Consider the following 27833-nt stretch of genomic DNA (forward strand, 5'->3'; position numbering starts at 1 on the left):
GCAAGGACTGTCATCAACTACCTGGTGTACTTAGCAAAGCCAAAAGATCTGAGAAAATTTAGAAAAATAACCTACAGAGGAACAGCACTGAAGTAGTGTTAGGTATTTTAAAAATGAATTTTCTTTCCGGATCATTTACTTTAAAAACAAAATGAAGTTGATTTTATTTCCTTGTGGGATTAAGCAGAGTTCATGAATTTACAAGGTGGCACAGTGCAAAGCAAGGATGGAGTGGCCGGTATTTTGTTAGAACTTGTGCCAAACAACCACATTCTGTCACAGTGACTTCACTGTGGGAATATTTGACTCTGCCTCAATGTCACCTGCCTACAGCTGTCTAGTTGCAAGTTCCTCATCGCTCAGACCAAATCTCTACCCAGAGCGTCTAGTTAGACTGAACAGACTGCATTTAGCCACAGACGTTTGCTTAACAGAGAGAAGGCGACAGGCAGACAGTCTTTGCAGTCTGTTTGCTCAGTTTGCAGTCGTTTATCTAAATGAGGAACAGGATTCCAGAACGTTGGATCAATATTTCCATCAATATTTTTTTCAGGGACATGTACAACTTTTAAAGAATCAACTTTACAAACTCGACAGAATAAATGCTTGCTTCCCATTAGACCAAATTCTTTCAAAAAACAATAGTCAGGTAAATGGCTCTAATACAGCCTAAAGCATATCCCGTAACAATAATGCAAACTTAAGAGCGTCACATTAGTGAAAGTTAATAGCAGGTCACTGAGCGAAAGTCTCTAGAGCACTTGCTTGATTGTGATCAGACAAGAATCAACATCACCCTCAATAAGATGAGCTCCTCCAAAGAAACAAGTCTTTGGTGATTTGGTGCAGGACGGAGAAGTAGAAAGGCAAAACAATTCAGTGAAATGACTCCTAATCACAGGATCGAAAAGACTCAATGCCTGGGAGTCAATGGCAATTTGAAGGATGTGGCATGCACTGGAGGTCTGAGTTAGGGGAACACTGGGCTCCTCTGGAGGGCTGTAGGCCTGACAGAGTCCACAGAGATAGGGAGCAAAGTCAGGCAGTGATGTCAACGTGAAGGCGAGACTTTGAATCTGAGGAACTAATGAGATGCATCAAGGTGGTACTGATATATTATTGTCACCTATACTGAGGTACAGTGAAAAACTTGTCTTGCATACCGATCGTACCGGTCAATTCATTACACTGTGCAGATACATTGAGTTAGTACAGAGTGCATTGAGGTAGTACAGGTAAAAACAGTAACAGTACAGATTAAAGTGTCACAGTTACAGAGGAAGTGCAGTGCAGGTAGACAATAGGGTGCAAGGTCACAACAAGGTAGATCGTGAGGTCAAGAGTCCATCGCATCATGTAAGGGAACCGTTCAATAGTGGGATAGAAGCTGTCTTTAAGCCTGGTGATATGTGCCCTCAGGCTCCTGTATCTTCTGCTTGATGGGAGAGGGGAGAAGAGAGAATGACCCAGATGGATGGGGTCTTTCATTATGCTGGCTGCTTCACCAAGGCAGCGAGAGGTGTGGGTAAGCAGGATCAGGTGCATGTTACTTAAAAAAAAATCCAACATGTTTCACCTACTATCAACTTATACAATAGCCAGAAGTTTATTACACAAAATCTGTTTTAAGAGACAACTGAAGACCATAAGATCTACACCAGTAATGACCAACGATCCTCCAGTCTGGGCACACCAGTGCAGATGGGGATAGAATAGGCTCGAACTCCTTCAGCAAGACGACATTCTGCATCAATAAATCTGCAGCTCAGTGTTGTGGTTTCAGCCAGAGGTCTGAATTCGGAAGTGGACGGAAGGCAAAGTCTACCAAAGTTACCAGAAGCAAAGCACGTTCCAGAGTGAGCCCCAATAAGCAACCACAGGGACTGAAACAGTAGTAGTTCTGGATAGGGAGCAGCTCAGATTCTTACAATAAGGAATTAGGCCCTTCACCCACCCCATCCATGCCGGGCATCAAATTCCTATCCATTCCAGTCCCATTTCCCAGCATTCGCCCTGTAGCATTTTAAATACTACTTAAATGTTATGACAGTCCTTACCTCCACCAACCTTTGGAACATGCATTCCAGATTCCAAACACCCTCTGGGTGTATAAAATACTTCCTCAAACCCCCACCCTTACTTTAAACCCATGTCTTCCCGTTACCTTTGCTAAAGGGGAAGGTTTCTCACTACTTACCTTATTTAGGCCCCTTATAAACTGAGTAATAAGACCTCAAGCAGGTCTCCTCTGCTCCAAGGAAAAACAAATTCTGTTTACCCAGTCATACAGCACGGAAACAGGCCCCCCCGGCCCAGCCGGTCCATGCCGACCAAGATGCCCCATCCAAGCTAGTCCCATAACCTTCTAAATCTTTCCAATCCATGTACCTGTCCAACTGTCTTTTTACAAGTTATTATTGTACCTGCCTCAACCACTTTGCCTGGCAGCTCATTCTACAAACATACCATCCTTTGTGTAAATAAGTTGCCCCTCAAGTTCCTCTTAAATCTTTCCCCTCTCACCTTAAACCTATGCCTTCTAGTTCTTGATAGTCCAACTCTTGGAAAAAGATGCTTTCACCCTGTCTATGCCCCTCATTTTTTTTTACACCTCTATAAGATCATCTCTCAGTCTCCTATGCTCCAAGGAATGAAGTCCTAGCTTGTCCAACCTCTCCCTATAACTCAGCCCCTCAAGTCCTGGCAGTATCCTTGGAAATTTTTTCTACACTCTTTCTGTTTAATAAAATCTTTCCTACAGCAGGGTGACCAAAATTGAATACAATACTCCAGTGCAGCTCACAAGTGTCCTGTACGACTGCACCAAGCCCTCCCAACTTATATACTCAATGCCTTGACTTAAGGCCAGCATGCCAAAAGCCTTCTTCACCACCCTGTCTACCTGTGACCCCACTTTCAGTGAACATCACTGAATACTTTGTCTCTCCTCACAGCTTCAGCACACGGGTTTTTATCCTGAAAACTTAACTTTTTCTTTTTGCAGATGCAGCCTGACCTGCCAAGTGCTTCCTTTCTGTTCTCGTTTCAGAATTCCAGCATCTGCAGTTTTTATTTAATTTTTAAAAAAATTTTATTTACAGCATGGTGACAGGCCCTTTCAGCCCGAGTCCGCGTCACCCATTTTAAACCCCCAAATTAACCTACCCGTACGTCTTTTGAATGTGGGAGGAAACCAGAGCACCCGGAGGAAACCCACACAGACGTGGGAGAACGTACAAACTCCTTACAGACAGCAACGGGAATCGAACCCCGATCGCTGGCGCCGTAATAGCGTCGCGCTAACCGCTACGCTACCGTGCCGCAGGAAATGAGACAAATAGAAGAACACTTTGACACGACACCTCTTATGTCCCTTTCAGAACTACCTGTGTCTTCAAATTCCTACATTAGAACAAATACTTCACTTTAGAACTGCTTCATTGCCTTCCAGTAAATGAAGTACTTCAAAAAAGACTTTGCTGCCATTTAGGAACTGCAGCAGCTGATTTACCCATAACAGGCTCCACAAACACCAATATACAAAGGAATGGATAGCTGGTTCTCTCAGGGACATTAGTGGGAGCTTTACTATTGGGTAGGATGCAGGTGATAACTAAAATGGAGTGAAAACAGCTTCAATTTAACACCTTATTGACAAGGTGTACGTCTGACAGTGCAGCAGTCCCTTAGTACTTCACTGCATCATCAGCCTACATGTTTTTGTTCAAGTCTTTGGAGTGGGAGTTGAGTCCGAGGCAAGTAAAATGCAATTTTTGAGTGTAACACAAACTACCTAATGTTGCAGATGGAAACTTCACAGGCAGAACACATGCTATGTTCGCACAAAAGAGCTTTCTCAAATACCTGCACCTTCTACTACAAATGCTTTTCACAATGAAGTCCAATAAATACAAATGAGGGGAACAATCTGCCCCAGGGGTCACAAGAACAATTAGTCGTGTGGTTGGCTTGCAATGAAAATCTCCGAGGACGGAGATGCATTTTGCTCTCTCTGCCTAACCTCCATCCATATTCCCACATCCGACTATCAAAAGTAAAGCATCGTTCCGTGCCTTCTGAAGTATTAAGATGGTGCAAGGTAGTTCACAGGAGATTAATAAAATTTCATATTGGCAATTGGTCTATTATTTATCACTGTACCTCAGTACATGTGACAACTTTACTTTGCATGCCATCCAGACTATTTCAAAACACAAGTACATAGAGGTAGTACAAAGGGAATATCAACAGAATGCAGAACAGTGTTACAGTTGCAGAGAAAGCACAGCGCAGGGAGACTAAGGTGCAAGGGCCATAATGAGGTAGATTGAGAGATCAAGGGTTAATCTTTATCCTACAAGAGGTCCATTCAAGAGTCTTATAACAATGATATAGAACCTGTCCTTTAGCCTAGGGGTGCACATTTTCAAGTTTTCCTATCTTCACCAGCAGCACAGTGGTGGAGCCAGTAAAGTTGCTGCCTCACAGCTCCAGCTGATGGGAATGCAGCAAGAATAAAATGGGATAAATGTAAATGCATGCTTTACGGTTGGTGAGGACTGGTGGGGATCTGTTTCCACGTTGTATAACTATCAGGACAGGTGGTCAGAATCTTGTAAAATGTTATTTTTTTTAAAAAGAAGTAACATCTCAAAAGGATGAAGGATAGTAGGTCAGCAAATTTTGGGAGCTAATCACAGGCACTTAAACTAGGAAGCTTAAATGTCGTAGCATGAAACCCAAAGCAAGAGAGACTCGCGTATCTGGGTACATCACAGCTTGGTATGGCAACTGCTCTGCCACGACCCCAAGAAACTGCACGAAGTTGTGAGCACAGCCCAGTCCATCACAAAAACCAGCCTCCCCTCCATTGACTCTGTCTACACTTTCCGCTGCCCCAGGAAAGCAGCCAACATAATCAAAGACCCGTTCCCAACCCAGTCACTCTCTCTTCTCCCCCCTTCCATCGGGCAGGAGATACAAAAGCTTGAGAACATGTACCACCAGGCTCAAGGACAGCTTTGATCCCACTGTTATAAGAGTCTTAAATGGACCACTTGTATGTAAAGAGAGCTCCTGATCTCTCAAATTTACCTTGTTCTGGCCCTTGCACCTTATTTGTCTACCTGCATTTTCTACATAACTATAACACTCTGCATCCTGTTAGTGTTTTTTTTTCCTTTTCTTCTACCTCTTGGTACTTATGCAATGATCTGTCGGGATGATGTATCAGGTAGATAGATGAATTATATGCAAAGACATGTTGAGACAAAATTTAGAGCAGACAAATGCAATCTTTCCTTTGCTCTGCTTGTTAATTTAATATTCATGAGCTTTTGCAAAACAACTTGCTATAGACGAGACTGAAATAGCACAGAACACAACTGTGGAACATAGGGTTAGGATCAGGCAATTCATTCCCTCGAGCCTGCTCCTTCATTCAATGAGATCACTGAGGATCTGCTTCTTAACTCCCTCCATGTTTCCCCGAAATTCCTTTAAACCTTTGGCTATTGAACATTTCAGATTTAAAAAAAAAATCAATTGAGCTAGATCTACCAACTTGTGCGTGAACTGCTTCCTAGCTACTTTCCAGAAAAGCTTTAAGGGTGTGTCTGCTTGTCCAAGAGAATCTCAGCAATGGTAAACATTTCCTCTCCACCTGACAAAATACTAAATATCTTAGATATCTACTTACTAAATTCTGTGTTATTCTGGGGAATACAAGCGTGATCTATATCACCTCTCCTCACTGTCTAATAAACCCTTGTAATATTCAGGTGAATCTCTACCACCAGGCTCAAAGTACTTTTGTTTTATAGTTCACAGGCCCCTAAAGGAACAAAGGATTTCAGACTAAGTGAATGCTTTTTTAAAAAAAAAATAAATGCAGGTGTGGGAAATCTGAAGCAAAAATAAACATGCTGGAAACACTCAGCTAAGTCTAAAGCAGTGGAAGGGTCTTCAACCTGAAACATTAACTCCATTTCTTTCCACAGGTTCTGCCTGACCAGCTGATATTTCCAATATTTTGTTTTTGGTACAGGATTCCAGATGCAGTCCAAGCAGGGCTTTGCATAGATGTTCTTCTTTATATGCTTGTCCTCTAGTTAATCAAATCTTTTTTGGTAGTTTTCATACCTCAATGTATCTTAACAGCAATGTACAGTGAGCTCCAAATCTCTTTGGACATATGTTGGTTAACACAAATCAGCTTGAAGAAATGCAAAGCTTAAGTCTGACACTTGAGTAAATTTTCCAACAGCAGATTGGGATCCCAGTCATTCTTACAGCAGTCTTAACAGGTTGACATCAGCTACAATCCATTGGACATACTGACCCAGAATTCACTGTTATGACAATGAAACTGTCAGCATAAATTGTCATTACACAGAAAATGACAGCAAGTTCTGCAGTAAAACACAAATTCGTGAACCGTCAGTACTAATGCTTTCCTTCACATTGTTGCAGTCATTGCCAAGGCTGTCAACAAAAAAAAAATTACATCATAACATGGGTGGAGTTCAATTCCTCAAAGTATTTCAAAGCTCAAAAGGATTATAAACTAATAAAAATCATTACTTTTGTTTGCAGACCACAATTCCATCTATGACTTCAATCCCATGCGAATGCACTCTAAACATCATAATAATTTGTGAAATAAAATCCTTTAGACAACTAAACAGCTTTTTTTTGTAAGTTTGTTGAATTCTTCAATATAACTGGCTTCTCAACGTGATGTCATCACTGTCCTCCCTCCCTCACCTACCAAGCATTCTCCCATCCTCCTCCCTCCCTCCCCTGCCTGTCATCCACCTATCACCCACCAAGCTCTTACTCCACCCCCTCCCCCCCCACCCCCAACCTTTTTATCCTGGCTATCTCCCCTCTTTCCAGTTCTGATTGTAGGACCCTCACCACCCAGGACATGCCCTCTTCTCATTGCTACCATTAGGAAGGAGGGACTGGAGCCTGCAGACCTACACTCAATATTCTAGGAACAGCTCCTTCCCCTCCACCATCAGATGAATGGTCCATGAACACTCGTTATTCCTCTTTTGCACTATTTATTTGCACCTTTTATGTCTTGCATTGTACTGCTGCTGCAAAACAAATTTCGCAACGTATGTCAGTGATAATAAACCTGATTCTGAAGGGTCTCGACCCGAAATGTCAATTGTTCATTTCCTTCCATAGATGCTGCCTGACCTGCTGAGCTCTCCCAGCTCCTTTGTGCGTTGCTCCAGATTTCTAGCGTCTGCAGTCTCTCGTGAATCCTCGATGTCATCACTATTGCCAGATCCAACAGACCCCGTACAGACGGTGCCTGATGACATCTCACATCAGAAAGAGAAAAATCCCTGTCAAAATGCCCATTGAGGTTTTGTGGTCAGGCTTCTTTTAGGTCACTGATGTCCTTCATTCCCTAATCACCAGCATGTCAGCCTTTGGAAGTAATACCCACAGATAGGTATATACTCAAATTAGCATTGTTCATTAAAGGGAGAATGGATCAACTGTATGTTTCAGACTTCAGAGTCTTGAATATATCTACTTTTGAATACTCTGTGCAAATTGAACAGTAATTTCTAAACATGCTTTCAATAAATTGTGTGCAATTCAGTTGTTTCAATAATGTAGATTTTCAGTGTGCACTGAGGCGAGTTCTCCCTGGAGATAAAGCTTGACCAATCAGTACGTTCTACTCTAGCAGCTCCAAGAATTTGATCTATATTCTGAGTTTGTTTGTTATAATCTGAACAGAATTCATTTCACAATGACATTTTTTTTGGGAAGAGTTTAATCCTTTTCCTTGCAACTCCCAACTTTGTTTTGGAATAGGGATTAGAAGATCTGGGGGAGGGTCAAGGTTGTTGGATTTACAAGAGACAACCTCTAAAAGCCCTCGTTGGCACTCTTCAAAGATTGGCGATCTAAAAACATCTCACCGCAGGTTGAGTTGATTTAAGTCATGTGCTGAATGCTGGAATTTCCAGCGCAGAATGGAGCCAGAGCAAAAGCCATCATTTGCTATGACTGCCTTGAGGAAGGCTGCTGACAGCTGCGGAAGATCAAAAGCAGATCAGGTTGCTATACAAACTACATGCCGCTTGCCTCAAAGAAGAGCAAGATCAGGCTTCCACAAAGCCATGAAATGTGGAGGTGAAACAGTTGCTGGGAACTCAGCTTGGTACACTCACTAATACAATTCTGTTCCTCTGTCCATTACAGGCGGTAATATTCTTACTCCTTATCCCCAAGAGAAACTTTCGTGGGGTTGTGCAGTTGAAAGATGAGGAACGGCTGCCTCGGTATCTCTCCCATTCACTTTCCTTTTCTCTTATGTGTTACACAGGCTACTTAAATCCTATCATTCACAGCTACTAATTAAAAGGAATCTCTTCTTGAAACAATGATGATGTATGGATAATCTTTGTTTCACTTCAAATACAGTAGTTCTAAAAACTTGAACAGCCAATCATAAAATCCCAATTTGACAACATCACAAACCCCTTCTGAAGTGTTTAGTTAGTACAGGTTCAGAGGGGAAACCATTTTGAACTGAAATCATTATTAGTATGTTGAAAATATTTTCCCATGGATTTTGCTGTGTCAGTAATGAGCTACACCAACACAATAGAGACAAACATATCCAAACTTTTCATTAGTTTGAAAGCTGAAATGTTTGCAAAACATTTTGTTTCAAAAGGCAGTATTCTGCATTTATTTCACAAATTTAAGGCAGCAAGACTTCAGTTCATTTATTTGACAAGACCTTTTTTCCCTTCTTTGGCCTTGCATTTACATGCTTCCTCACCAAAGGCAACATTTCTAAGATGCACAAACCAGTGAGCTTTTACTTATAATAGACAAATAGCCGCATAGCACAATATTCTTCAGTATAACTGGACAAATTCATACATTCATTGCATGCCTAGAATTAAAATGCGAAGGCATGAAAAAATGATCTGAGTTAGAATACAAGAAATAGGAGTATTGGCCTGCTCTGCCACTGATGATCATTGCCTCAAGTCCACCTACTTATGCAATGCCCAGAATCCTCAATTAATATACAAATATATAACTCAACCGAATAGTTTTTTTTGGGAATCAGCATCAAACCTCTGCATTTTCTCACTACTTGCTGGAAATTACATTGATGAGCTATGAAAAAGGCCTCCACCAAATTGACCACATATTACCCTTTCCACCCATCATACACCTTGGAAGATTTATTTCTCTCATCTACTTCATTCAGATGTGGGGGATATCAGTGGGGTATAAATGTGTGACCAATCCAACCCTGCCTTAAGGTAAAATGTTCCTTGCAGCTTAGCTTTGCCATTTTCTTAAAAAGGACCAGGTAATTTTATTCCACTGTAAGCACTGTCAGTGTCATCTATAAATATCCAATTGGCAGCCGAACACTGCATTAAAAAAAATCATTACTTGCGTCACCCAGCCATGGTACAGCCATTCCTCAATTTAAGGGACGCATTCCTGGAAAATGTTTCCTTAAGCATAAGTTGCACAAATCAAAAAGGCTAGGCGAGATGCATTAGGGGTGGTTTGGAACAATTTATTCCTATGACGTGTGCAGAAACAAAAACACAGCACATACCTCCTCTGTACGCTTAAAGGTATTATCCGTAACTGTCATTTTGTGAGATATTACTCGCTGATGTTGCTTTATGTACAATTGTGTCAACTAAATTATAAACTAATAATTCTTATAGAGCACTTTTCATGAACTTTGACTACAGAATGCTTTGGGGTGGCTGAATAAAGTACGTTTGAAGTGCAGATAGTGCTTTGAGATAGGAAAGCTGGAAATCGATTAACAAACAGCAAAGCTCTCAAAATAACAATTTACTTGTTTTATTTTGAAAAAGTGCTACTTAATGGATTAATATTGGACTGGACGTTGGGGTTAAAACTCCATCAAATCAGTTCCTTGAGATCTTTTACATCTACCCAAGGGAACAGGCAGAGCCTCAACTTAGTCTGATCTGAATGAGGCTACATCTGATAGCACAACGTTTGCTCAGCAGTGTTGAAGTGTCAGCCAAGATCTTCTACTCAGTTCCCTGAAGTGGGATTTGAACTATAACCTTCTGACTCAAAGGCAAGACAGTGCCTCACCACAGCAAGGGTGATAAATTAATTGTGATTTTGTGATAAAATGATGCTCGTTAAATTACAATGTTAACATTTACTCATTTTTTCAAAGTTTTTCCACACTGTACACATAAAAAGCAGTTTATTTGCACAAAGCATCAATCACCTAACACTGAAAATAGTGGAAACCATCTTTGTTGATTTAATAGTTCTCTTTTAGTCCAATGAGGAATCAGACAAAAGCACCATCTACACAGCCAAATCTAAAATAGAAAAGCCTCTACCTTTCAAGTCCTTCTTAAGTTTACGGAGGTCCTTCTCGAAGTCCTCAAACTTCATCTGTGAAGCTTGAAACAAGTCCTGTGGTTCTGGTAAAGGGAAAATACTTTGTTCTGTACCTGCATCCTGAGACAAAATGGTTGGAAATTTTTAGCCTGTATCCCCTGCAACATGATTGGATGATAAGACTAATAAAAGTTACTTTTAAGATTAAAAATACAATAATTGCCAAAATATACAAGTATTCACAAATATTGAAAGCATACCTTATCAAAATTACGCAGATAATATGATACCAGGTAGAAGAGGAGGTTAATACTGTTGTCCTGAAAGAGTGAGAGAAGGGTCATTATGTACTGTGATTATCTGCATATTACCAAGGCAAATTCAGAAATTTATGATCATTTCCAAGTCACTGCATGTGCATTCCCTACCCACCCCAAACCTCCTTAGCTGCACTCTCCTTCATTATACAAGACTAGTCGGCCTTAGTATTCCTGAGAGCTCCCTCAGGCATCAAACTGAACTGAATGCAGACCTGAAAGAGTTCGTCAAAAGTTAAACACGTGCTTGCCTCCTGCAACGCAGCTAGTTTCCACATGTGCTGACCACGGTGAAGCTGCTATCTCCAAATGATTCTTGTGTGCCTGTCTAAAATTTACTCCTTCCACTGATTTTTACAAAACCTTTCACCAATGAGCTAAATACTGGACCTAAAGCTGAAAACAGCGTGAAGAACATGAAACCCAGATTGCCTAATTGTTGGCAACATCAGGACACTAACTAGGCCACTTCCCTCGGGTCTAATGCCTCGAAGGATTATGAGGGGGGAGAGCAGCCATGATAAATGGGCTGTCCAACTGTTCAACTGCTGTGGTTCCACTTGGTCAAGCAACAAAGGGAGGTGGGTGGAGGGTATGATCCAAGGGGAAACAAGTGTATGTAAATCCTGGCATCCACAATCCCTACAACTTTCCTGTAACTTTCAGAACACCAGTTGCCAGGATAAGCCAGGCCAAGATGCTTCTCTTTGGAACCAAATATCATCTACAGTTACAAGTGAAAACTTGGAAGTAGACCATTTAAAAACAAATTGTAGGGCAAAACACTGCAGATGCTGGAAATCTAAAATACAATCAAATGCTTGAAATACTCAGCAGGCCAAACAGCATCTGTGAAGCATGTTTCCGGTCACCGATCCTTCCAAGAAGTCATTCAATCTGTAGAAATTTTATTTTGTGGTGGTATTCTCAAACGGCAAGACAAAAATAAAACCAAAACTCAGTTGACAATTCTTTGCATTTGCATGTAATATTGTGGCTATTGCTTAGAAGTGAGTCACCTGAATTGTGTTTTATCAAGAATACTTTTGGGGGAAAAAAAAAATCTGAACCCAATGCATTTATTTCCCCACTGCTCACTTCAAAATTCATTTACTTTATGACTGACACGTAGGAGTTACTGACGGTGTGCGGGAGGGAAATTACCAATAGTGGGAATCATTAACTGAGAAGTGCTTCACTGCTGTTGTTATTCCAACTATTCATAATAGCTTAGCTCCCACACTGTCAAGGAGTATTAACTCTTCTAATCCCTCAAATTAGATCATTGGGATTCACTGTTTAAAGTAAACAAAATAATTATTTCAAAATTAATTTCAAGGCTCCTACTTTAAGCCACGATAACAGGCTCAAAGATTTGAAATTTTCCCTGTCGTCCAAGGATGGAGGGGACAGCACATTGCCCTTGGAAATCATGAGTAATGAAGTCCACCTGCTACTCAAAGAATCAAAGCACCAAAAGTGATAGACTGAAAACAAAGTAGGAATGACAAATACAATAATTGAAATTTAATTTTCAAATAATAGGATTTGTACTTTAGGAAGCGACTGAACTTTAAGTTAACAGGAAACAACAACTTGGCCAGGCAGGAATCGAAGGAAAGAGGGACAATGTGGGAAGCTAGGTTGCAGATAAAAAGAGCAGAACCTCCAAGGTTGTAATCTCTGCATCACTTCTGGTGCCATGTGCTAGTGAATATAGGAATAGGAAGCCAAGTCAGATGAACATGTAGCTAAAGAGACGGTGTAGGAGAGAGGGCTTTTGATTTCTTTCACTAAGGTGTGACCTGTACAAGCTCCACAGGTTGTACCTGAACTGGAATGGGTTCAACATCCTAATATCCTCAAAGGGTTGTTTGCTAATGCCTTTGGAGGGGAGCGGCAGTGGTTTAAGCTAATTTGGGAGGGGAATGGACGGTTTCAGGGGATTGGGATTGGAGTGGGGGGGGGGGGAAGAGAGAGAGAAGGAGAGGTACAGTCAAATAATGAAGGAAAACTGATATTCCAACAGGCAAAACAAAATAGACACATGGAAGGATTGCTAAGTTAAACTGCATCTATTTTAATGCAAAGAGTTCGACTATCAAGGTAGAGGAACATAGAGGATTGGTCAGCACAAGATGATATAGTTGCCAAAGATATGGTTAAAAGGGCAGGACTGGCAACCCAACATCATAGGGTATACAATCTTTAGGTGTGACTTGGGTGTAAAAGAGGTGGCAGCATTGCAATATTGACAAGGAAGTCCATTATGGCAGAAATAAGGGAGGATCTCTTGACTCTTCAAAAGGGGCCACACACAAAACTTTGGAGGAACTCAGCAGGTCAGGCAGCATCTACGGAGGGAAATGAACAGCCGAGACCCTTCATCAGAACTGGAAAGAAAGAGGGCAGAAGCCAGAATAAAAGGGTGGGGTGGGGAGGGGAGGGTAGTGGGAGGAGCATGAGCTGGCAGGTGACAGGTAAATCCAGGTGACAGGAGGAAAGTAAGTAGATGGGGGGGGGGCTGTGTACGGGAGTGATGTGAGAAGCTGGGAGGTGATAGGTGGAGGAGGCAAGGGGCTGAACAAGATGGAATCTGATATGAGGGGTTAGAAGATCATGGAATAAAAGGGAGGTGGGGAACCGGAGGAATGAAGGTGTGGGTGATGGGCAGGGGAGGGGAGGAGGAGTAGTAAAGGGGCCAGAGGGATAAGGCAAAACCAAGGTGTGGGGTGAGGGGGAGAAACAGGGGGAGTGGTTACCAGAAGTTAGAGAAATCGATGTTGATGCCATCAGGTTGGAGACTGCCAAGTTGGAATAGGTGTTGTTGTTCTTGTAACCTGCATTTGGCCTCAACTTGGCAGTAGAGAAAACCATATGGGTGAAGCTTAGGAACAAAAAAGGGGTTGATCATCCTGTTTGGTGTGTACTGCAGACTTCCTGAGCATTAGCAGGAGTTCGAATAGATACGTAGACAAATCACAGCGATATGCGCGGCTCATAGTAGGAGGGGATTTCAAATTCCCCAACATTACCTGGGATTGCTTTTGTATGAAAACTGGAGAGTGAGATTTATAAAGTGTGTTCAGGAGAGCTGTTCAAGCCAGTATATAGATAGTCCTACAAGAGAAGTGGCAGCTCTGGATGTAATCTTGGGGATTGCAGCTGTGCAAGTGGGAAAAGATGTAGTGACAGTAACTGCAAGTTATGAAAAGGGATAAGAAATGTCTGGAATGTACAGGAGAAGGGGGTGGGGGTGAGGCTCATTTCAAACCAAAAGACCTGGGAAAAGGAGAGTGGGAGCAGCTACTTGCAGTTAGGTCGACATCTGACAAGTGGGAATCATTCAAAAGTGGAATAATGAGAGCTCAGGGACATGTTCCAATAAGGATGAAAAGGCAAGAACCACAAGTCCAATGAACACTGGATGTCAAAGAACATGGTGGGCTTGATAACAAAAAACATATACAGCAGGTATAGAGAACTGAAAACGGGCAAATCCTTCAGGAGCATAGACAGTGAAGAAAGGTATGTAAAAAGAAAGAGGGCAAAGAGTGGGTACAAAATATCACTGCGGACAAGATTCAGGAAAATACCAAAAGCAGCTTATATCAAGTATATCAAAGGAAAGAAGAATCTGAGAAAAAGTATGGCTCATTAGTGGCCAAAGTTGCTGTGTGTGGAACTAGAGAATGGATGGGAGTATTTCTCATCTGTATTCACAAGGATATCGTAATTGGAGAATTCTGTAACAGAGATGGCGGAATTTCAGAAATCATTTGAAAGGTGGCGGTATTAAATGTCTTAGCAGGCATAAGGGTGCACAAATCCCAAGGATCTGATGAGAACTCTCTCAGGCTGCTATGGGAAGCAAATGGGAGATTGGTGAAACCCCATCAGATACAGCCAAACCTTCACCAGCCACAGGTGACATGCCAGATCACTGGAGAATAGGAAATGTGGTACCCTTATTCAAGAAGGGCAGGAGAAATTAGCTAGGTAATTACAGGCCCATAAGTCCAATGACGACGATAGGGAAGTTGGTGGAAAAAATATCCGAGAGGCAGGATTCATCTACACGTGGAAAGGCAGGGATTAATCAAAGATAATGTGGTTTTGTTCGGGGGGAGATGCCTGAAAATTGAATTTTTCCCAAAGAGTTAGCAGTATACATCAAGGCAGTGTAGTTTATACATTTTTCACGGAAGAGGTCCCTCCCACACGGAAGGCTCATCCAAATTCGGGAGCGAGAGGCAAGTGAGCGGAATCAGCCGAGGACTTAAGAGATAAGTTTCTTTTTCTTCTAACGGTTCGGGGATAGTGGGTAGAGACTGCGCAGGCACGTGACGTCAGTCGGGAGAGCACAGACAGTTTAAAAAGATCGCCATATCCAGCGGGCAGTGGAGTGAGAGGGAGCAGAGTGATTGGGCTTTGGGTCAACGGACTTAGGCAGTAAAGGGGCGAGGCGGGTGAGTAGCTGGCAAGTAAAGGTAAGGTTTACCTGTTATAAATTTTAAGTAGAATAAAACTAGGTAGGGAAAAGAAAAGATGGAGGACATGGTGGTGTGCTGCAGCTGCTTGACGTGGGAGCTAGTGGATCCTGCTGGGGTGCACTGTGACCACTTCTGCAGTAAGTGCTGGAGGAACTTTGGCTCAGAGTTGATGAGCTGGAGTCACAGCTTCAAACACTGCAAAGCATCAGGGAGGGAGAGAGATATGTAGGTGCTGTGCATCAGGAGACAGTCATCCCCCCCCCCCCCTCTAGAGCAGGTACTTCTAGGGTCCAGGAGGCAGATAGAAGGGTGACTGTCAGGGGAGAGGAAAAGAAAAAGGGAACAGGCAGACAGTGCAGAGGACCCCGGAGGCTGTTCCCCTCAGTAACAGGTTTTCCACTTTGGATGCTGTTGAGGGGGGTGACCTACAGGGATCAAGCAGCAGCAGCCAGGTCTCTGGCACTGGTCCTGCTGCTCAGGAGGGAAAGGAGGAGAAGAGGAGGGCAGTAGTGATAGGGGACTCGATAGTCAGGGGAACAGACAGGAAGTTCTGTGGAAGTGAGAATGAATCCCAGATGGTATGTTGCCTCCCAGGTGCCAGGGTCTGGGATGTCTCTGATCGGGTCCACAGCATTCTTGAGTGGGAGGGAGAACAACCAGAAGTCGTGGTACATGTTGGTACCAACGACATAGGTAGGAAGAGGGATGAGGTCCTGAAAAGTGAGTTTAGGGAGCTAGGCAGAAGGCTAAAGAACAGGACCTCAAGGGTAGCAATCTCAGGATTGCTGCCAGTATCGCGTGATAGTGAAGGTAAGAATAGGAGAAGACGGCAGATGAATACGTGGCTGAAGAGTTGGTGCAGGAGAGGTGGTTTTAGATTTTTGGATCACTGGGATCTCTTCTGGGGAAGGTGGGACCTGTAGAGTGGACGGGTTACACCTGAACCCAAGGGGGACCAATATCCTTGCAGGCAGGTTTGCTAGTGTGGTTCGGGAGGGATTAAACTAGTTTGTGAGGGGGATGGGGACCAGAGGGGTAGGTCAGAGGAAGAAGGGGATGGGGAAAGTCAGGTCTGACAGGTAGAGAGGCTTTGAGGAAGGAGAAGCAGAGTATAGGGTGTAAAAGTAGTAAGGTGGATGGGCTAAAATGCATTTACTTAAAGGCAAGAAGTATCAGGAAAAGGGTGATGAACTGAGAGCTTGGATAAATATGTGGAACTATGATATTGTGGCTCTGGCAGAGACTTGGCTGTCACCAGAGCAGGAATAGACATTGAATATTCCTGGATTTCAGTGTTTTAAAAGGGATTGGGTGGGGGGGGGGGGAGAGGGGCGGCGGAGAAGAGGAGGAGTGGCGGCACTACTGGTCAGGGATACTATTACAGCTGCAGAAAGAGTGGATAATGTAGAAGGATCCTCTCTAGAGTCAGTATGGGTGGAAGTTAGGAACACGAAAGGAGCAGTTACTCTACTGGGAGTACTCTATAGGCTCCCCAGTAGCAGTAGGATATACTGAGGAGCAGATTGGGAAGCAGATTTTGGAAAGGTGCAAGAATAACAGGGTTGTTATCATGGGAGACTTCAACTTCCCAAATATTGATTGGCACCTGCTTAGTACCAAAGGTTTAGATGGGGCGGAGTTTGTTAAGTGTGTCCAGGACAGATTCCTGTCATAGTATGTTGACAGGCCAACTAGAGGGAATGCCATATTAGATCTAGTATTAGGTAATGAACCAGGTCAGGTGACAGATCTCTCAGTGGGTGAGCATTTGGGGGACAGTGACCACTGCTCCCCAACCTTTAGCATTGTCATGGACAAGGATAGCAGAGAGGACAGGAAGATATTTAATTGGGGAAGGGCAAATTACGAGGCTATAAGGCTAGAACTTGCGGGAGTAAATTGGGATGACATTTTTGAAGCGAAATGTACTATGGATATGTGGTCGTTGTTCAGGGATCTCTTGCAGGATGTTAGGGATAAATTTGTCCCGGTGAGGCAGAGAAAGAATGGCAGGGTGAAGGAACCATGGGTGACAAGAGAGGTGGAACAACTAGTTAGGAGGAAGAAGGCAGCAAACATAAGGTGTAGGCAGCAAGGATCAGATAGGGCTCATGAGGAATACAGGGTAGCAAGGAAGGAACTTAAGGGGCTCAGGAGAGCAAGAAAGGGACATGAAAAGGTCTTGGCGAGTAGGGTTAAGGAAAATCCCAAGGCTTTTTTCACTTATGTGAAGAGCAGAAAGATGGCGTGAGTAAAGGTAGGACCGATTACAGACAAAGGTGGGAAGATGTGCCTGGAAGAAGGTGAGGTTCTCAATGAATACCTCTCTTCAGTATTCACCGAGGAGAGGGGCCTTGATGACGCTGAGGACAGTGTTGGTAAGGTTCATGTTCTAGTGCATGTAGATATCAAGAGAGAGGATGTGTCGGAGCTGTTAGAAAATATCAGGACAGATAAGTCCTCGGGGCCTGACAGAATATTCCCCAGGCTGCTCCACAAGGTGAGGGAGGAGATTGCTGAACCGTTGGCTAGGATCTTTGAGTCCTCGTTGTCCACGGGGATGGTACCGGAGGATTGGAGGGTGGCAAATGTTGTCCCCTTATTCAAAAAAGGAAGTAGGGATAATCCAGGGAATTACAGACCAGTGAGCCTTACGTCTGTGGTGGGCAAGCTGTTGGAAAGGATTCTAAGAGATAGGATCTATGAGCATTTAGAGAATCATGGTCTGATCAGGGACAGCCAGCATGGCTTTGTGAAGGGCAGATCATGTCTCACTAGCCTGATAGGGCTCTGAGGAGGTGACCAGACAGATTAATGAGGGTAGTGCAGTAGATGTGGTCTACATGGATTTAAGCAAGGCATTTGACAAGGTTCCACATGGTAGGCTTCTTCAGAACGTCAGAGGGCATGGGATCCAGGGAGGCTTGGTCATGTGGATTCAAAATTGGCTTGCCTGTAGAAAGAAGAGTGTTGTGGTGGAGGGTGTGCATTCAGATTGGAGGGCTGTGACTCGCGGTGTCCCACAAGGATCGGTTTTGGGACCTCTACTTTCTGTGATTTTTATTAATGACTTGGATGAGGGGGTAAAAGGGTAGGTTAGCAAGTTTTCAGATGACACAAAGGTCGGTGGTGTTGTGGATAGTGTGGAGGACTGTTGAAGATTGCAGAGGGATATTGATAGGATGCAGAGCTGGGCTGACAAGTGGCAGATGGACTTCAATCCAGAGAAGTGTGATGTGGTACACTTTGGAAGGACAAACTTTAAGGCAGAGCACAAGGTTAATGGCAGGACTCTGGGTAGTGTGGAGGAGCAGAGGGATCTGGGGGTTCATATCCACAGATCCCTGAAAGTTGCCTCACAGGTGGATAGGGTAGTTAAGAAAGCTTATGGAATGTTAGCTTTCATAAGTCATGGGATCGAGTTTTAGAGCCATGAGATAATGATGCAGCTCTACAAAACTCTGGTTAGACCACATTTGGAGTACTGCGTCCAGTTCTGGTCACCTCATTGTAGGAAGGATGTGGAAGCATTGGAAAGGGTACAGAGGAGATTTACCAGGATGCTGCCTGGTTTGGAGAGTATGGATTATGAGGAGAGACTACGAGAGCTAGGGCTTTACTCTTTGGAGAGGAGGATGAAGGGAGACATGATAAGAGGTATACAAAATATTAAGAGGAATAGATAGAGTAGACAGCCAGCACCTCTTTCCCAGGGCACCAATGCTCAATACAAGAGGGCATGACTTTAAAGCAATAGGTGGGAAGTTCAAAGGAGATATCAGAGGGAGGTTTTTTTTCCCCACCCAGAGAGTGGTTGGGGCATGGAATGCGCTGCCTGGGGCGGTGGTGGAGGCAGGTACATTGGTCAAATTCAAGAGATTGTTAGATAAGCATATGGAGGAATTTAAAATAGGGGGATATGTGGGAGGAAGGGGTTAGATAGTCTTAGGCGTGGTTTAAAGTTCGGCACAACATGGTGGGCCAAAAGGGCCTGTATTGCGCTGAAAAAAATTGTTAGAATACTTGAAATCCAAGCTAAGCTGACAAATTGGATCTGAAGTTGGCTTGATAATAGAGGCAGAGGGTGATTGGAGGAAGAATATTTTCACCCTGAGGATAATTAGAATCTGGAACTTGTTGCCTGTATGGGTGATAGATGCAGGTACTCACACAACATGAAGCATCTAGATGAGCATTAGAACTGCCAAGCCATAGAAGGCCAAGGACAAATGCTGATAAATGGGGTTAGTACAGATGGTTACTTGGTCAGCATGAATGCGATGGGCCTAAGGGCCTGTTTCTACGCTGTACGTCTCCATGACTCAGCTTGCGGGATAAGACCATAAGAAATTGGAGCAGAATTAGGCCATTCAGCCCATCGAGTCTGCTCTGCCATTGAATCAGGGCTGATTTTATTTTTCAACCCCATTCTCCTGCCTTCTCCCCGTAACTCCTTTACCAACCAAAAACCTATCAATTTCTGCCTTAAATACACCCAATGACTTGGCCTCCACAGCCCTCTGTGGCAACAAATTCAACAGATTCACCCCCCCTTTGGCTGAAGAAATTCCCCCTCATCTCAGTTCTGAAGGGACATCCTTTTATTCTGAGGCTGTGCCCTCTGGTCCTAGACTCTACTGCTAATGGAAACATCCTCTCCACGTCCACTCCATCCAGTATAAGCTCTGCCAATTGAATGTGGCTTGTTGGAAGTAGGCTCAGAGAGTTAGAGAGTCATTTCATATTTCAATACGGTACCGTACTTAATTCCTGTACGTCATTCCAAGTTCATCAGAACTCTTTGTAAATGAATTTAAGGGAAATACTGATAAGGAACTGAGTGAAACTAATCAAGACTTCATTCACTGGTAATGACTCAGTATGCTTTTGCACACTTAGCCAAGTGGTTGTGATGTGATTCAGCTCATTTTAAAAATAACCTTTATTTTTTTTTAAAGCCAGGAGACTCAGTAACTGGAAACAAACTGAGGCTGCTCTGTGCTACTAAAGGAAATGAACTCATGTTAATCCATTTAATAAGCTATTTTTGACAAATGTGCTTATTTCCTTCACAGTTAGGATCCACAATTTCTCAGTTTTATATCCCAACCATGTCAAGCTTAATTGATGCAATAAAAATATTCAGCTACAACTCACACTTCCCAGTGACAGTTACTGTTTCTGAAGACATTCCAATTGTCCAAGCCTCTTCTTGAAACTGAACTACTCACTTTAAATAGTCCCTGAATGTGAAACAATCTTGGTCTGTACATATCTGCACTCAGAACTGCAAAGCATGCGATTTTCATAATGTAATTTTAGTTTAACATTGAAAAGGATCTACAGTTTTCCAAAATATTTCTAGCCTTGCCTAAATCAATTGAGATTAAATGCAAATTACACAAATAGCTCTTCAACAGGCCATACACGCAAAGCACATCAAGTCAGAAGAATACTTTGGCATATAAAACTATTATATACCCTGCAAAATCACATTTTGCTATATACTGCCTGCTGTGTATTTCATTAAAAGGACTGTCCCTCTTTGACATTCCCTTGACCTAATAAAGAGATCCTTTCATTGATCATAATTTCACTACCACTCTAAATGTCAAATGAGTCGAATTGTAGAGTCAGAAATGGGCTCTTCAGCTGACCCTGTCTACGCCAACCTTTTTGCCCATTTACACTAATCCCACTTGCCTGCATTAGGTCCATATCTTTTTATGTCTTCCCTCTTCAAGTGCCTGTTTAAATGTTTCTTTAACCTAGTGATTGTATCTGATTCCACCACCTCCTGTGTTTGAGAGATCCAGATATCAACCACTCTCTGTGTAAGCTAACTTTTCCTCAAATCTCCTTTAAAAAGTTTTTTTTAAAATCACCTTTAACCTATACCCTTGTTTTTGATACCCCTACCAAAAGGAAGAAAAGATTCTGACAATCATACCCATCTATGCCTCGTATAATTTTACATACTTTGATCAGGTCACCCCTTAACATCCTTCAATTCAGGGAAAACAAATCCAGCTCATCTAAATCTCCCCCATAAGTAAATTCCTCCAAACCAGGCAACATCCCGGTGAATCTCCTCTGCACTCTCTCCAATGCAACCAAATCCTTTTTTATTGTGTGTGGCAAGCAGAACTGCATGCAATGTTCCATGTATGGTCTAACCAGGGTTTTGAAAAGTTGCATCATAACATCCAAACACTTATATTCTATGTCCATAGCTATGAAGGCAAGCATGCCATATGCTTTCTTAACTACGTTATTTATCCATATTGCCACTTACAGGTAATATGGTCTTGGACCCCAAGGTCTTTCTATTCATCAACATGCCTTAGAGCCCTACCATTTATTGTACATGTCCTACTTGATTTTCCAAAATGCATCAGCTCACACTTATCATGATTAAATTCCAAGGTGAGCTAGCTAATTGGCTCCAAAATTGGCTTGCTGATGGGAGGCAGAGGGTAGCGATTGAAGGATGCTTTTCTGGTTTGAAGTCTGTGACCAGTGCCCAACTTCAAATGCTCTGCCCAACTTTCCATCTGGTCGATATCCTACTGCAGCCTTAGACAACCCTCATTATCGACAACACTACCGACTTTTGTATCATCTCCAAACACGATAAATCACACCTCCTACATTCACATTCAAGCCTTTAATATATCATAGACAAAAAGGGCCCCAGCACTGATCCTTGCAGTACACCACTGGTCGCAGACTTTGAACCAGAAAAGCATCTTTCAATCACTACCCTCTGCTTCCCATCAGCAAGCCAATTTTGGAGCCAATTAGCCAGTTCACCTTGGACCCCATGCAACTTCCTGAACCAGCCTACTACGTGGAACCTTGTCAAGTGCCTGACTGAAGTCCATATAGACAACAACAACTACCCTGCCTTCAATTTTTAAGTCACCTCCTTTGAAAACCCCACACTATGCTACGCTGACTATCCCCGATCAGCATCAGTCTTTCAAAATGGACACAAGTTCTATCCCATAGGATTTCCTCCAATAATTTCCCTAGCACTGACTCAAGGCTCACCAGCCTGGAGTTACACAAGAGACTTCACATGCTGGAATCTGGAGCAACACACACAAAATGCTGGAGGAACTCAGCAGGCCAGGCAGCATCTACGGAGGGACATAAACAGTCGACGTTTCAGGCAGAGACCCTTCATCAGGACTGGAAAGGAACAGGGCAGAAGCCAGAATAAAAGGGGAGGGGGAGCACGAGCTGGCAGGTGATAGGCGAGTCCAGGTGAGAGGGGGAAGGTAGGTAGGTAGGTAGGTGGGGGGAAGTGGGGAGTAAAATGAAGTGTGAGAAGCTGGGAGGTGATAGCTGGAAAAGGTAAAGGGCTGAAGGAAACTGACAGAAGAGGAAAGTCAGCCATGGAATAAAGGGAAGGAGGTGGGCAGGTCATGAGGGCAGGGGAGGGGGAAGAGAAGGGATGAAGGGGCCACAGGCATGAGAGAAAAACAGAAGGGGTAGGGGGGAGGAGGGGGAGGAAAACAGAGGGGAGTGGTTACCGGAAGTTAGAGAAATCAATGTTGATGCCGTCAGGTTGGAGACTACCAAGACAGAATACGAGGTGTTGCTCCTCCAAGCTGTGTCTGGCCCCAACGTGACAGTAGAAGAGGCTGTGGACAGATGTCAGTGTGGGAATGAGAAATGGAATTAAAATGGCTGGCCACGAGGAGATCTATTTTCCTCCACAGCTGCTGCCTGACCCGAGTTCTTCCAGTATTTTGTGTTTGTTGCTCCTGCTTGTAGTTATCCGGTTTATATCTGCTACCCTTTTTAAATAAGGGAACAACATTAGTTATTCCCCCAATCTTCTGGCACCTCACTTCTGGCGAACAAAGATGCAGAAGTCACTGTCAGAGCTCCTTCTATCTCTTCCCTTGCTTCCGATAGCAATCAGAGATAAATCCTCAGGGCTGAGTGAGATCCATCAACATTTATGCATCCCATGACATCCAACACCACCTCCTCAATATTGACCTGCTTCCAGATTATTCAATACCCCTCCCTGAATTTATCATCTTCCACATCCTTCTCCTTAGTCAACACAGATGAGAAGTATTCACTTAGGATCTCATGCATATGGTCTGGCTCCACACACAGATTATCTCTTTGGTCCCCAAGGCCGACCCTCTCTTTCCCTGGCTGTCCTCTTGCTCCTGATATACTTATTCAATATCTTGGGATTCTCCTTAATATTACTTATAAGAAGGTATTTCATGGCCCCTTTCCCCCCACCACACCATTTCTTTCTGAAACAACACACAAAATGCTGGAGGAACTCAGCAGGTCAGGCAGCATCTATGGAGGGAAATAAACAGTTGACATTTTGGGTCAAGACCCTTCATCAGGACTGCCTATACTTTACCTGAGGACCAACCTTATTCTGTTTCCATTACTACTTTAGAAATTACAGAATTATGGTCACTGTTCCCATAGAGTTCTCCCACCAACATTTCCACCATCTGCCCAGTTTCATTTCCTAAGGTTGAGTACTGCCCTGTCTCAAGTAGGAATCTCTGCAAATTGTCTCATGAAACATTCTTTCTGAAGATCTCTCCTGCACACTATTTTCCTCAAGAGACTCCCTTGAGCCCAGTTGCCTTTAACTGCCATAAGTTTCCTTTTTTTTTTAGTGATCAAACCTTCAACATCATTTGTCATCCAAGGTTCCCTAATCTTGCCATCTTTGCCTTTGACCCTTACCAGAAGGTGTTAGCCCTGAACTCTTATTAACTCTTAGAAGACTCCCAATTATCGGCTGTCATTTTACGTCCCAAACTGGTTTCTTCAGGTCCTCTCATAAGTTATTGAAATTAGCCTTCCCCTAATTCAATACTTCAACTTGAGGACCAACCTCATTCTCTTTCCATTACTACTTTAGAAGTTACAGAATTATGGTCACTGTTCCCAGAGTTCTCCCATCAACACTTCCACTAGATGCCAGTTTGATTTCCTAATGCTGAGTACTGCCCTGTCTCTAGTACGAATCTCTGCAAATCGTCTCAAGAAACCTTATTGGATGCACTTAAATTCCACCCCATCTAAACCCCTTGCACTACGACAATCCCGATCAGTATTGCAAAAGTTAAAATCCCCCACTACGAGAATCCTATTGCTGTTACATCCTTTGTGATTTGCTTATATCTGTTCCTCTAATTCCTGTGGAATATTTGGAGGCCTATAGTATAACCACTGCAAAGTGATCACCCCTCTTAGAGCATAGAACATTACAGCACAGTACAGTTCCTTTGGCCCATAATGTTGTGCCGACCTTTTAACCTACTCCAAGATTAATCTAACCATTCACTCCATATTTCTATCATGCAGGTACCTAAGAGTCTCTTAAAAGTCCCTGATGTATTTACCTCTACCAGCACCCCTGGCAGTGCATTCCACGCACCCACCACTCTGGGGGAAAAAAAAAAATTAACCTCTGACATCCCCCCTGTACTTTCATCCAATCACCTTTAAATTATGCCTTGTGTTAGCCATTTCCACCCTGAGAAAAAGTCTCTGGCTATCCACTCAATCTATGCCTCTTATCTTGTACACCTCTATCGGGTCACCTCTCATCCTCCTTCGCTCCAAAGAGCAAAGCCCTAGCTCACTCAACCTATCCTCATAAGACATGGTCTCCAATCCAGGCAGCATCCTTGTAAATCTCCTCTGCACCCTCTCTAAAGCTTCCACACCTTTCCTATAATGAGGCAACCAGAACGGAACACAATATTCTAGGTGTGGTCTAACCAGGGTTTTATAGAGCTGCAACGTTAAATTATTCCTACGTTCTACCCATATGGCCTCCATATAATGTATATCCAGGATATCCTCTCTACAGACTGCTGTTTTGTTCTCTAATCAGTAGTGCAACTTCCCCCTTCTCTTTTGGGTTCCCTTCTCAACGTCTGAAACTTCTGTACCCTGGAACACTTAGCTGCCAACCCTGCTTGCCCGTGATTGCAGTATTATAATTCCGTGTTGCCACAGGAAAGATTGCTACTAAGCTGGAAAAAGTGCAGAGGAGATTTACGAGTATGTTGCCAGGACTCGAGGGACTGAGTTATGGAGGGTGGTTGAGACTTTCTTCATTGGAGTGTAGGAGAATGAGGGGTGATCTTATAGGGGTGTATAAAACTATGGGGGGCATGGATAGGGTGAATACACACAGTGTTTTCCAGGGTTGGGGGAAATCAAGAACTAGAGGGCACAGGTTTAAGGTGAGAGGGAAGAAATTTAATAAGAACCTCAGGGGCAACTTTTTCACCCAAAGAGTGGTCAGTATATGGAAGTGAGCTGCCAGAGGACCTGGCTGAGGCAGGTACATTGACAACATTTAAGAGGTACTTGGGCAGGTACATGGATAGGAAAGATTTAGAGGGATGTGGGCCAAAGGCAGGCAAATGGAACAGGCTTAGATAGGAATCGTGGTCGACATGGACCAGTTGGGCCGAAGGGCCTATTTCCCTGCTGTATGCTTTAAGTTCATCTGACTTGCAAGCAAATGCAGTCGAGTATGGCCACCCTCCTATGCTCCCTAACCTGTGTCTGCTTTGTCCACTGGACTTGCTTGATTTATCCTCCACATTTTTCTTCCCATCTGCTGCACCGCTATGGTGCTTCCCACTCCCCTAACAAATTCGTTTAAACCCTCCCGAGTAGCACAAGAAAGCCTCCCTTCAAGGTTATTGGCTCCCCTCCAGTTTACATGGAACCAGACCTCCTTGTAAGATCCCACCTACCTCAGAAGTGATCCCAATGCCTGAAGTCCTCCCTCCTGCAGCAGCTCTTTAGTCATGCCCTTTTCTCTTACTTCTACCATGACTAGCACAAGGCACAGTGAGTAATCCTGAGATCACTACCTTAGAGGTACTGCATTCTAACCTCTACCCAACTCCCTCTCACTTTGCTGGACTTCATCCTTCTATCTACACACGTTGTTAGTACCAATGTGTGTGCTATGACCCCTGACTGTTCTCCTTCCCCCCCCCACCCCCTTCAGAATATATTGCACACAATCCAAGACATCCTGACCCTGGCGTCAGGGAGACAACATACCATTCTGGAGTCTTGCTCTTAGCCACACAAACACCCCTCTGCTCCCCTTACTAAGGGATGCCTCACCTAGACTTTTCCCCCTCCTGCTGTGCAAAGCCAACCTTCATGCCACCAACTCAGCTGCTGCTTTCCTCTGAGATGCCACCCACATCCCCCTCCAATAGTAGCCAAAAGATCTGTATCATGTTATCCGGTTGTAGTCAATGGAGCCTCTCTTCTGTAAGCACCTAAAAACAGTTGTCAGCCATCTAATTCTCTGAATCTCTATATTTCTGTGTATGAAATCACAGTGAAACTTACGAAACCACCCATTTGTGGTACAGGTACATGGATACCAGACCTCCTCATAAGATTCACACTTGTCCACAATGTCCACACTTCCAATTGTAGGCAGCAATTATATCAGCACCTCTTGCTATAATTTTAATGTCCTGGTTCCAGAAGAGTGGATAGCTACTAAAATACTGCAGAAACAGCCGAGATGTCTTGCTGTTTACATTACTGCATTTCAATCTTTACTTGACATCTGCCTGGATACCAAAGAACTTCATGAACTCCTTGCAGCACTGCAGCTAAGAGGAGATTTGAAAGCAGAGTATAAATTCCTGACTGGTTTAGACAGGTAGAATACAGAGAAACTGTTCTTATTAGTTGAAGTCAAAGACCAAAGGGGATAGATTTCAAGTGATTGATGAAAGGTTTGTGAAAGAATAAAACTTGGTTATGATCTACAATGTACTGCTCAAAAGTGCGATGAACATGAATTGTTGTATTGTTCAAAAAGGAACTCTACAAATGACTGAAAGTTATATTTGCAGGGCCACAGGGAAAGAATGTGGTGTGAAACTGACTAGGTTCTACATTAAGTCAATGGGCCAAATGTCTTCCTTCTGTGCTGTAATAACTTAAGCTGAATTGGTTTTCTGCAGCGTTCCCACCACTGAATTTCGATTCTGTATTATGGCAACATACTGCAATCTGAGAGCTATTTCTAATGTTTTACTCCAGAATTAAAAGCATTTCTATTCTTCCACCTGCCACTACCCTGTTTATGGTTTTCTAGAGCTCAAGGCAAACCTTAAACTGTACACCAGAAATAAAATTGCGCTGCTCAACACTGCAGGTGGCTTTGTTCAGTGGAGCCAAGCCGTCACAATCAGTCCAGCTATTAAACACTTACACTGCTCTTCACATCTCGAAGTTTAGGAAGGATCTCCAAACCAAAGCCGTCTGCTTGGCCTCGACTTCGATTCCCACCATTCATGTAGTTTCCAAAAGCAAGAATCAAACTCAGTACCTGCTTTACACTGGCACTTGTTTGGAGTGTCTGTGGCAAGAGAAGAAAAAAAATTGCACTTAAACCAACAACTTTATTGTTTTTATTTAATAGTTATCCTGGAAATCAGTGTGCTGGTTTAAGTGGACATCTAAAAGTTGACCATTTTTCTCACTCATGAAATTGTTTTGCTGCTAACACAAATGATTTTCATTAAATTTCAGAATGCAAAGCGTGTATAATCCACCAGAT

General features: G+C 43.2%; 1 protein-coding gene across 1 annotated transcript in view; it reads right to left on the reverse strand.

Moving 5' to 3' along the window:
- Window positions 1-27833, reverse strand: part of fmn2b (formin 2b) — a 370539-nt gene that overhangs the window by 123634 nt on the left and 219072 nt on the right. Inside the window, 3 exon segments of the mRNA XM_052012981.1 lie at window positions 10404-10524; window positions 10665-10724; window positions 27486-27632. Coding sequence (XP_051868941.1) covers window positions 10404-10524; window positions 10665-10724; window positions 27486-27632 — 328 coding nt within the window.

This window comes from Pristis pectinata, chromosome 3, assembly GCF_009764475.1.
Source record: "Pristis pectinata isolate sPriPec2 chromosome 3, sPriPec2.1.pri, whole genome shotgun sequence".
Classification (NCBI taxonomy): Eukaryota; Metazoa; Chordata; class Chondrichthyes; order Rhinopristiformes; family Pristidae; genus Pristis; species Pristis pectinata.